General features: G+C 41.7%; 1 protein-coding gene across 1 annotated transcript; it reads left to right on the forward strand.

Annotated features, from left to right (window-relative positions):
* Positions 1-1684: 1684 nt before the first annotated feature.
* Positions 1685-11328, forward strand: LOC135057585 (pulmonary surfactant-associated protein D-like). Its single transcript, XM_063963421.1, has 4 exons — positions 1685-1877; positions 6932-7039; positions 8059-8142; positions 10630-11328. Exons 1-4 carry the CDS (start codon positions 1697-1699, stop codon positions 11007-11009), a joined length of 753 nt encoding a protein of 250 aa, XP_063819491.1. The 5' UTR covers positions 1685-1696; the 3' UTR covers positions 11010-11328.
* The last annotated feature ends 717 nt before the right edge of the window (positions 11329-12045 follow it).

Below are 12045 nucleotides of genomic sequence, written 5' to 3' on the forward strand. Positions count from 1 at the left end.
GAGAGACACAGGAATCTGCACTGAAGTGACTGCAGGTGGACTGGAGAGCTATAGAGGGCTGAAGTAGAGAAATAGAAGGGACTGAAGAGCCATATAGGGAGCTGGAGAGACAAAGGGAGTGAGTTGGAAAGACAGAAGGGGGTCTGGAGAGACAAAGGGAGCTGACCCGGAGAGACTGAAGGGGGTCTGCAGAGACTCAGGAGGATGATGCTGGAGAGATACAGGAAGATGGTGGTGAAGAGAAGCATGGGGAATGTCACTGGGGAGATGAAGTGGGCATGAAATGGAGAGATGCAGGGGGGTAAACAAGAGTGACACAGGGGACTGCACTGGTGAGATGAAGGAGGCTGACCTGGAGAGATGTAAGAGATGAGATGGAGAGATGCAGGGTGGTGGTGCTGAAGACATGCAGAGGGGATGGTGATGGAGATACACAGAGTATGTGGATCTGTAGAGATGCAAGGGTAATGGTACAATAGAGACTTGGGGCAAAGGTGGTCTAGATATTCATAGGGAATGGCATTTTAGAGACACAGAGGGATGACAACTGGAGAGACATGGGATGTTGGTGTCTATCCAGGATGTTTGATCAGAGAAGTTCACATTTTGTCCTGCCCCATCACTATCCATTATCTGGTTGAACCTCTGTTGTATGAAAATGACATATTATTCCTATGCAAACAGGTGGCTTCTGTACGACATGATCTCCTGTATGCATACCAAAGGCGAGCTCAAGACACTGTCTGTCCTGGAAGGCTTAATTTCTTCAGAGGTCCCTCATTGCAGAGAAACTAATGACATAGAACATATTTTTCTTTTTAAGGGACCTAATGCTCAGCTGGTGGCAGGAATATTAATAAAGAATCTAAAATTTGTTTCACACTATTTTAGTCCCTGAAGATTCTGGAGGACTGGGGTGATCTCTGGCCATTCAATTCAAATTTACACCAACTTCTAAATTCACACGTCAAGCACTAGTTGAAAAAATATGTGAATAGCTTAGTGAATGCGACATGGAGATATGAGCAACACACTAGCTAAGAGAAAACAGAGGAAAGTAAAAAAATAATTGGCACAAAATTTTGGTATCAAGCACCATAATGCATGTGCATAGAACAAAATTTACAAAATTTACTTTGAGCAATATTATAAATGGAAAATACTTTTTTATTTTTAGTTATATATAGTTTAGGTATTTTTCTTATTATTGTCTTGTTCATATGTTTATTTATGTTATACTAATACAATTTCCTTATTTATCACCTTCAGGATATTGAATCCTGTTCCATTTTACAACATGACAGATCCGCCAATACAAATTATGCCAACAAGGAAACAATTTATTAGTATAAAAGGTCTGCACTGTAAGCATTTCTTTACTTGTACTACTGCTGGTAACATTAACTCTCATATTCTTCATATCTGATTGGTAATTCTCAGCATGATTCAAAGAGAAAAATAACACATTTACATTATGAATAATTGTTTATTCCTTTAAAGATTGCTTACAGTATGTATATTTTTCTGTTATATATATTTATGAAAGTATTGTGTCTTTATTCTCTGACAATAGAACTATTGTGCAATTCCCTTGCAGCAAGAAATGTACTCATCTGCAGTAATGGCAATACTATTACAGTACCTCTAATAAATGTTTCTTTCCTCATCTTTACTATAGATCTATGACATTTGGAATATGCAAGCTTTCCGTGTTTTCTGTGTCCTGTTAAATGTATCCTTAGTGTTATCCGGAACTCAGATATGTAAAGACCCAGACATCAATGCTTATTCCATAATTACATGTGGTGCCCCAGGTAAAGATGGTCTACCAGGCAAGGATGGTAAAAATGGACTTAAAGGAGAAACAGGAGAACAAGGTGAAATACTACAACCACTGTATATTAGAATGGTGTAACAGAATTTGCTTTCCAACTTTTTTATAGTAATAAATTACGTTTTATTTGTGAAAATGTCTTTTGAATATAATCGTTAGGAACATAATAAGCAATGCAATGATTCACATTTAATAAAAAATTAACATACCTTATTTGGACATTTCAACAACCATCCATTTTACCAACAAATGCTTTTATCTGTATTTTTGTAATCTGTTATTATATCACAGCTGCACCAATGCAATTTTACCAACAATTAAAAATCCTTTCAGAAATACCATTCCTTTTTAACCCTCTCGCAATCCTCTCATTTCTACCAGTCCAAATACATTTCTGCACCCACTTTATCTACGCTTTGATTCACTTCAAACTAAATCTACACCCATTCAGCTTACACTGCTTTTCTCACCTGCATTTTTGCAATTCTTCTGCTCTGATTCCCTTACACCAGAGGCGGTCGATGGGAGGGAGGGGGCAAAATGGCGGCGTTTGGCTGCCGTTTTGTGGGCGTACTCTGGCCAACGCAGGCGTGGCCGGACCATGCAGGGAGTGGCCCGCAGCGGCTGCGTGACGTCACACGCAGCCACTACGGGCTGGGGAGCGATGAGTAGCTCCTGGCCAGCACGCTAAAGCTGCGCTGTCTGGGAGCTACTCTTGAAGTGCAAAGGCACTAACATGCATGGCAGACTAGCCCTGTGCTGGGCTTTCCCCCTCATGTCTGAGTTCATGATCGTAGCTGTGCTAAATTTAGCACAGCTACGATCAACTCAGAATGATTACCTATGTCCAGGTTTTCTTCTACTCCCCACATCACTCAGTGTCTACCTAATCATGTGTCTTGCCCCCTATTCACACCTCTATCCTTCCCCCCTAGTCTCCTACACCTCCTCCTCTCTCCCCTCCTGTCTCCCCTCCATCCCTCAGTTTCATTCCCCCTCTTTTCCTCTTACATCACTTTCATTCACCTCTGCTCCATGGTCCTGCTACTCACCACTCAGCCCTGCTCCCTCCCTTCCCTGTCATCTCCTCACACCCCCATTCACATCACACTGAACTCCCTCCCTGCCCACCTCCTGCAGTTTCCCCTCCTAGCTCAGGCACCCGCACCATCACTACTCTCTCATCATCCTTGCCCTCAAAGCCTCAAAGTTAATCTCACCTCACCTCACCACTACAGCAACCCTGATAATCTCATTCACATCTCTCCCACAGACTCCTATCCCCTCTCCTGTGCCCTCTGGAATGCCAGATCTGTTTGTAACAAACTGGTCCCCACTCATGACCTTTTCATTTCCAACTCCCTGCACCTACTGTACTAGCCATTACTGAAACCTGGATTACTCCCTCTGACACTACTTCTCCTGCTGCTCTATCTGCTGGGGGCATCGTATTCACATGCACACCCCGACCTGGGGGTCGCCATGGGGGAGGTGTTGGGATCCTTTTACCTTCTAGTTACTCCTACCAACTCATACCACCAGAACTGTCCCTTACATTCTCTACATTTGATGTCCATGCTATACGCCTCTTCCAACCAGTCCATCTTAGAGTACAGTAGCTGTCATTTACTGACCCCTTGCATTGCCTCCAAATTCATCGACAACTTTACTTCCTGGCTTCCTCACTTCTGACACTCCCTCCATTATCCTAGATGATTTCAACATCCCTATCGATATCCCCACACAATCCCCTGCCTCTAAACTCCTTAACCTCCCCTCTTTACTTGGTTTCTCCCAGTGGACCTTCTCGCCCTCCCATGTGAATGGAAGCTCACTGGATCTGGTCTTCACTCACCGTTGTGATATTTCTGATTTTTCCAACTCCCAATTTCCCCTCTCTGACCACCACCTGCTCTCCTTTAACCTATCTCTCTCTGATTCCCCAACTCTACCTCCTAAGCCTGCCAACACTAAGCATAACATTGAGACTATTGACACCACATTCCTTTCCTCCCTGTTTGACTCACTTCTCTCTCCTATTCTCTCTCTCTCTCATACCCTTAACAAGCCACTTTCATATACAATGCATCCCTTACTTCTGCTCTTGACTCTGTTGCTCCACCAACCACTATTTACCCTCGCTAATTAACACCTCAACCCTGGCACACTAAATGCACCAGATATCTGCAAAAATGCTCACGTACCGCTGAGCGACACTGGATGAAATCACGCTCTAAGGCAGACCTCCATTTCAAACTTATGCTCTCATCCTTCAGTGCTGTCCTATCCCTTTCTAAACAGTCATACTTCAAGAACCTCATCTCCTCCCAGTCTTCCAACCCCCGGCGCCTCTTTGTCACTCTCAACTCACTCCTCTGCACGCCTCCACCTCATCTACCCTCCTCACTCTCTGCTCTTGACTTTGGCACTTACTTCACGTTCAAAATTGACTCCATACATCAGGATATCACATCACACCAGACCAACAGCAACCAGCCTCCTCTCATTACTTACCACCCCTCCCCATCCCTCTCACCAACTCTTACATCTTTCTCCCATTCATCTGCTGAGAAAGCCATGGTCCTCATTCATTCCTCTCCCCATATCACCTCTCCTCTTGACCCTATACCTTCCCGCCTCCTCCGCTACCTCTCTTATTCTGCCTGTCCTCATCTTTCCCACCTTCTCAATCTTTCCTGCTCATCAGGCACTGTCCCCTCTGCCTTCAAGCATGCACTCATCTCTCCTATTCTTAAAAAACATACCCTGGATCCAAACACTCTCTCCAACTATCAACCCATCTCTCTTCTCCCTTTTGTCTCCAAACTCCTTGAGTGTATTGTCTACAACCGCCATACTTCCTTTCTTTCCTCACACTCACTGCTTGACCCATTCCAGTCTGGCTTCCGTCCTCTCCACTCCACTGAAACTGCCCTTACAAAAGTCTGCAATGACCTCCATGCTGCTAAATATAAGGGCCACTACTCTCTACTTATTCTTCTTGATCTCTCTGCTGCTTTTGACACCATGGACCACCCTCCCCTACTGTAAATCCTTCACTCCACCGGTCTGTGTGATACTGCCCTCTCTTGGCTGTCTTCCCACCTCTTTGACCGTTCTTTCTCTGTCTCCTCTCATGACTCCAACTCCCCCTCACTTCCACTAACTGTAGGTGTACCCCAAGACTGTGTCCTTGGTACTCTTCTTTTCTCTCTCTATACATTCTCACTAGGTAAGCTCATTCACTCTTTTGATTTCCAATATCATCTCTATGCTGATGACACTCAAATCTATCTTTCCCCTCCGGACGTCTCCCCTGCTCTCCACACTCGAATCTCCAACTGTCTCTCTGCTATCTCTGTTTGGATGTCCCAGCACTTTCTTAAACTTAACATGTCTAAGACTGAGCTGATCATCTTCCCTCCCTGCCACATAACCTCACCTCCCACAATCTCATTATCTATTGATGGCACTACTATCTCCTCTAACCCCCAAGTGTGCTGTCTTGGAGTAATCCTTGACTCCTCCCTCTCCTTCAAACCACACATTCAGCACCTCTCACAAACCTTCCATTTTCATCTTAAAAATATTTCCAGGATCAGACCCTTTCTGACCCAGGATGCTACTAAGATCCTTTATCCACTCACTGGTCATCTTCTAACTGGACTACTGTAATCTCCTCCTGACTGACATTCCTGACAAATACCTCTCTCCACTCCAATCTATCCTCAATGCTGCTGCCGAACGCACTATGTCCACCTCTCCTCTCCTCTCCTACAAGACCTTCACTGGCTTCCCTTCCTTTTCAGAATCCATTTCAAGCTTCTCCCACTCACTTACAAAGAACTCACCCACTCCTCTCCCATTTACATCTCTGACCTTATCTCCCCTTACACTCCCACCCAGGGCTGGCAACAGAAATCTCTGGGCCCCATACAGTAATATATTTGGGGCCCCCTCAGGTTTTATACATATATATATATATATATATATATATATACTGTGTGTGTGTGTGTGTGTGTGTGTGTGTGTGTAGCCCCCTTCCTCCCACACATCCCTCAGTCTGTCTGTCCCCAATGACTACATACTGCATTCCCAGCTCTCCCACCCCATGCCAAAGCCATATATACCCTCACCAATCCACTCTTACTCCAAGGAGAGATTCCCCTGCACTGCACTTTCCACTATCCAGACCCACACACCACACAGCCGGAACCATGCGACCCTCACACCCTACCAGAAGAAGCCTGCACAGGAAACAGGAATCCTGACCAGTGGAGCTGCTGCATGCCCCATAACTGCCTTCAACAGAGAGGGTCCTGGATTAGCAGGTGCACACTCATGCTGCACAGTCTCTGTGTGAGAGGATCCTGTCACTCTGAGGCTGACCCACACCGCCTACAGCTTGCTGCCCTATTTGGACAAGATGTCTCACATCCCTGGTGGTCACTAAGTGGCATATACTTGGAGCCCCTCTAAACCTTGGGGCCCAGCACAGTTGTCCCCTTTGATCCCCCTGTCACCGGCCTTGCTCCCACCCATCCTCTTCACTCTGCTAATGCATGCCGACTCTCCCGCCTACTGATTACTCCCTCCCTCTCCTACCTCCAAGATTTTTAATGTACTGCTCCAATTCTCTGGAATTCCCTACCTCTCCCCCTCAGACTCTCCACCTCTCTACAAAACTTCAAATGGGCTCTCAAGACCCACTTCTTCACCAAACCCAACCAAATCTCATCCAAACCCTCTGTTCCATGCTCTCTATATACCCCATCTGTGTCACCCCTGTCTGTCTACCCCTCACCTTTAGAATGCAAGCTTTCACTCATGTGCTTATCCTTTCTCTTACTTTAACAATCTTCAACTGCACCAACTCCAGCAGTTCTCTGCCACATGATACTTATTTCAGTGTTATCTGCTGATGTAGCTATGTTTATTTACCCTGTACTTGTCCTATATTGTCTTCAACTGTAAGTTACTGTTTTCCTGTTTTAATTATTTGTTTATGTAATCTGTAATTGGACACTGCGGAACCCTTGTGGCACCATATGAATAAAGGATAGTAATAATAATAATGTTTTAATACATTTATTTCAGGACTACCAGGACCAGCTGGACTACAAGGGATTGCTGGACCACACGGATTAAGAGGAGAACAGGGTCTACCTGGCCCAAAAGGTGACAGAGGTGACAGTGGAGCCTCAGGTAAACTTATTCGATTTTTGCAATTACTTTATACATTACTATGCCACTGAGTTTGAAATAATGTATTAAGACAATCAATTTTTAAACAATACCCATATCAATAACTATTGCATAGAATTTATTTGCTGAACCTTAAAGTCAGTGGTGATTTTCTTTTATTTAAAAAGTGCATCAGATATTAACATCTTAAACCTAGCATTTAATGGTATTTTGGAAGTTATTAATAATGTTGCACTTTTGTCAACCTGTAGTCCAGCAAGTAATGATTGAATAGATGCAGTATTATGGTATATAATATTTTGGGTTTAGTGTTATAAATTATAACTGTATTAAATTAAGCAGAATTTCTATTTGTTATATTTCAAAATACTTCACATACTGTATATCACATGCAATTTATAAAAGTATTGATCTTTTTAAAATTTGTTTGTAACTGATGAAATCATAAACACTGACTGTTTATTAGATATTGGAGACTTTATGTTTCTGAAATCGCATAGGAAAGTGTGCACTGATGTCAATACTACTCAAAATAGTCAGTGTATACTGTATGTTCCTAAGTGGTAGAGAGAATAAGAGTTAAGGAGCCTTGAGCACAGATAGAGAAGATCCCTCCAGGTTCCATAGATGCACGTGTGGTCAATACTATTGGCTTCATCTTTCAGCTATTGACACTAAAGACAAAACAAGTTACAAATAAGAGGGCAGTTGTATTAAGCCTGGAGAAGTGATAAAGAAGTGATAAGTGGAAGGTGATAACTTACCAGCCAATCAGCTCCTAACTGTCATTTTTCAAACCCGTAATGACTTGCTGGTGCATTATCACATTCCACTTATCACTTCTCCAGGCTTAATACATTTGCCTGAAAGTATCTAAATAACTTCAAGATGACATTATTGCCTTGTAACTATAGCAAGCATTATAATTATATGTGAGCTGCTACAGTATATATCATACAATGTTTTATTGCTACTTGGACCACTAGGTATACAGATATTAATTAGTACTCTTTCTCCAGTACTCGAAGCTCATAGAAAACAAATTGCAATTTTTGATGAGCGTGTAAATAAACTGCAATCAAGCTTAACACAGCAGAAAAATGGTTTGTATTACTATATGTAATGCTATGATTTTTGGTTATATATTTCTTATATTTGTGAAAGAAAATAGCACAGGATGTGCAAAATAATACTCTAGAAGTGTGTATAAGCTGCAGTTAGATACATGATTACATGTAATAGCTTGAACTTGTCCTTTCGGCAACACAAGCAGTTCCTAAAATAATTTCACTTGACAAAAACATCTGCCAAATAGTTTGTGGTCAAAAAAAGAGACACAGTGGTGGATATTCAATGTATGGGTCTATTTACTAAGCCTTGGATGGAGATAAAGTGGCCGGAGATAAAGTACCAGCCAATCAGCTCATAAATGTCATTTTTCAAACCTTGCCTGTGGCATGGCAGATAGGAGCTGACTGGCTGGTCATTTATCTCCATCCACTTTATCTCTGTCCAAGGCTTAGTAAATAGACCCCCTTATGTGTGAGTTGATTCACTAATCACTTTACCACAGCTGTAGTGCTGGCAACAATTCAGTTATATACTGTAGTCCCTTCATGATGCATCCAATAGATGTGCAAACAAAAATGAGAGATTTTTAAGACCTAATACATACATGATGCTCATTGTGGGTCTATATAGTAGAACTGGTATTGCATTTTAACAGTGTTCAAAAGCCAGCATGGGAAATTTCAAAAACAGCTGTAAATAGGGGTGGAGTCTGTGAATGTTACGGGTCTGATGGCATATCTAGGTGAGTATGATGGCATATAAGGTATATGATAGAGTCTAAGGGCATGTAAGGGGCATCTGTATGGACTCATGGTATATAAGTATGTGGGGGAAAGGAAGACAGGGGGAGGCGGTACCAATCTGAGACTTTGCCTTGGGTGACAGAAGCATAGCTTCAACCTGATTTTAGAGCCACTGATTGCAAAATAATACTAAGGAAGAGGAGATGGTGCAGATAAGCAAAGAAAGAGTAGATAAGGGAAGAAGACCCCACTTATTTAAACTTGCAATGTAGTGGAGTGGTTGTCGAACAAAGGTGACACAGAATGGCCAGTCAACTTTTTTTGGGGAAAATGGGGTGTTAATAGGGTACTAATAAAGCCAGAGATGGCTTTTCCACACTCCAATGTGTGGAAAATACATAACTTTGTGGTCAACATTTTAATTACTCACAATAAAACTCAGTTTTGCTCTTGCCTGCCTCACCCTCCATATATTCTTAATTACTATTCAAAATAAGTTCACATCACTGTTATACTGACTAATACTAGTATAACTAGCTGATGTGAGAGGCTAGGAGGATTTGTATCTTCAACAGAATGAACCCTAGAGCCCCACAACCTTCATTAACCCCCCCCACCACCACCACCACCACACTACTGTCACACTCAAAACACCAGCACTCAAAACCAATCAAGCATGATACTTATTATAATTAGAATTAACTACTTAACTTCAAACTCTGTTCTATATACTCTGCATCTTCTTTCTTGGTTTGCTCCCTTCTAGCACCTCTACCCTGACATCTGCCACAATTTCACAATGCTAAAATTACTGGGAGGAGTTGGGTGCATCTCAAAGTTATCCATCATTGGTGAGGCTATGCTCCAATAGGGAGCATCCAAGCTCTGGAACCCTAGGCTGCAGTCTGATCTGTTCAATGGTTTGTCAGTTACTGTTCACCCTTTGCCCTCACGCACTGGCCACATTCTCTCCTATATCACCCTGTCCCTTCCCTCACACATTGCCAATATCCCTACCTCCATCATTCTTATCCTTTCCTCACATTCCTGCCCCTCCTCTCCTTCATCACCCTGCTCCTTCCCTCACACTCTAGTCCCATCCTCTCCTTCATCACACTCTGGCCTTTCCTCTCCCCCCTGTAATCTCCATGTTCCTTCCCTCACATTCTGGACCCTCCTCTATAAAGAGTTGTCACACGGAGAATATAGGCATGCTGCATATCATTTTAATCAGCACAGTCTGTTTGTGCATCTCATTTGCATAATCATGTGAATAAGATGTATTTTTGCCTAATAAGACACCCATTAGCAAAGCTGCCTGCAAACTGCTGACTCACTCACGCCAGGCATTTTGCATTTGAGCACAACGAGGTACAGCTTTGATGTGCATTAAGGGGTCCCCCATTTTGTTACAGTAGCTAACTACTATGCCACTCACAATCCCCACTATTATTCTCTTGGTTTGTTATGGTAGGATGCAGACATATGCAGTAAATGTATGTACCGTAAAAATAAAGTCCTGCAAATTAGATTACCAAATACAACAAAGCTTTGCTCATTTGCAAATGAGAATTTATTACTGATAATAATTTACTTTAGACTGTAAATCAATTTTATATATATCAATACCTGTGCATTATAACATATTGCACAAAGTACTTTACATAAATAATATACAAAAACTTAGCCTTTTTAACAAAATGTATCATAATGACACTTATAATATTTATTTTTCCTTTTCCATATATAATATATTATATATTTATTCTTTTTCAGCTTTTACATTTTTCGAAGGAGGAACAACATCTGGTGGAAAGATCTATGTTTTAAATAATGCCCAAGCTAATTATAATGACGCAAAGTTAGTTTGTGCCCGTGCAGGTGGTCAGCTACCTTCACCTGTAAATGCCAAGGAGAACCAAGCTATCTTAGATATTCGTAAAAAATCTCCGATAGCCATATTTCTGGGCATAAATGATATTAAAAAAGAGGGCACTTTTACATATCCAAATGGTGAAAACATTGGCTACTCAAACTGGTATCCTGGTGAACCGAATAATCTGAATGGAGTGGAGAATTGTGTAGAAATGTATGAAAATGGAACATGGAATGATACAAATTGTGCAGAAAAACGTGGTATTATTTGTGAGTTTTGATCCATTTAGAAAGCCATTCACTGCTTTGCTTTAATAATTTACTTTTGATTATCTTTAGTGAAGTGGGTCATTTTATTTTGTTAAAATTAATATTATTACAATCAGATGTAGGCTTAATTACTACATACAAATGTTGTCTACTGGCTAGAGCATGTTTTAAAATACATTTTATGATGCAGTTAGCATTAAATAAAATTGTTCCTGGATAGTTTTGGAACTTGAATAAGGGCCCTCATTCCGAGTTGTTCGCTCGCAAGCGGATTTTAGCAGATTTGCTCATGCTAAGCCGCCGCCTACTGGGAGTGAATCTTAGCATCTTAAAATTGCGAACGATGTATTCGCAATATTGCGATTACACACCTCGTAGCAGTTTCTGAGTAGCTTCAGACTTACTCGGCATCTGCGATCATTTCACTGCTTGTCGTTCCTGGTTTGACGTCACAAACACACCCAGCGTTCGCCCAGACACTCCTCTGTTTCTCCGGCCACTCCTGCGTTTTTTCCGGAAACGGTAGCGTTTTTTCCCACACGCCCATAAAACGGCCTGTTTCCGCCCAGTAACACCCATTTCCTGTCAATCACATTACGATCGCCAGAACGATGAAAAAGCCGTGAGTAAAATTCCTAACTGCATAGCAAATTTACTTGGCGCAGTCGCAGTGCGGACATTGCGCATGCGCATTAAGCGGAAAATCGCTGCGATGCGAAGATTTTTACCGAGCGAACAACTCGGAATGACCACCAAAGTGTAAAACAAATTGAACATCTACTGTTAGTACAGCACTAATAAATGGATATTTTTCATTTTTAGCATCTAATGGCTATTTATTGACTAAGCATGGCATAAATAATATTAACTAAGCACAGCATATTTACATAAGCATGCCAAATATTGTTATCTAAGCATGGCATGCATATTGTTTTTATTATTTACCTCTAACTTTATAATAATATAGATAGATTAACACTATAGTTAACTGATAATTGTTTTGTGTACTCATCTAAATAACACTGGCTGGTTTTAATTATTTTTTAT

This window comes from Pseudophryne corroboree, chromosome 3, assembly GCF_028390025.1.
Source record: "Pseudophryne corroboree isolate aPseCor3 chromosome 3, aPseCor3.hap2, whole genome shotgun sequence".
NCBI lineage: Eukaryota > Metazoa > Chordata > Amphibia > Anura > Myobatrachidae > Pseudophryne > Pseudophryne corroboree.

Bases quoted from the DNA above. Each gene is read 5' to 3' on its own strand.
- LOC135057585 (XM_063963421.1), top strand. From the start codon at position 1,697: ATGCAAGCTTTCCGTGTTTTCTGTGTCCTGTTAAATGTATCCTTAGTG. The intron at 1,878-6,931 runs GTGAAATACTAC...CATTTATTTCAG, and splicing joins AGGAGAAACAGGAGAACAAG to GACTACCAGGACCAGCTGGA. The intron at 7,040-8,058 runs GTAAACTTATTC...CTCTTTCTCCAG, and splicing joins AGGTGACAGTGGAGCCTCAG to TACTCGAAGCTCATAGAAAA.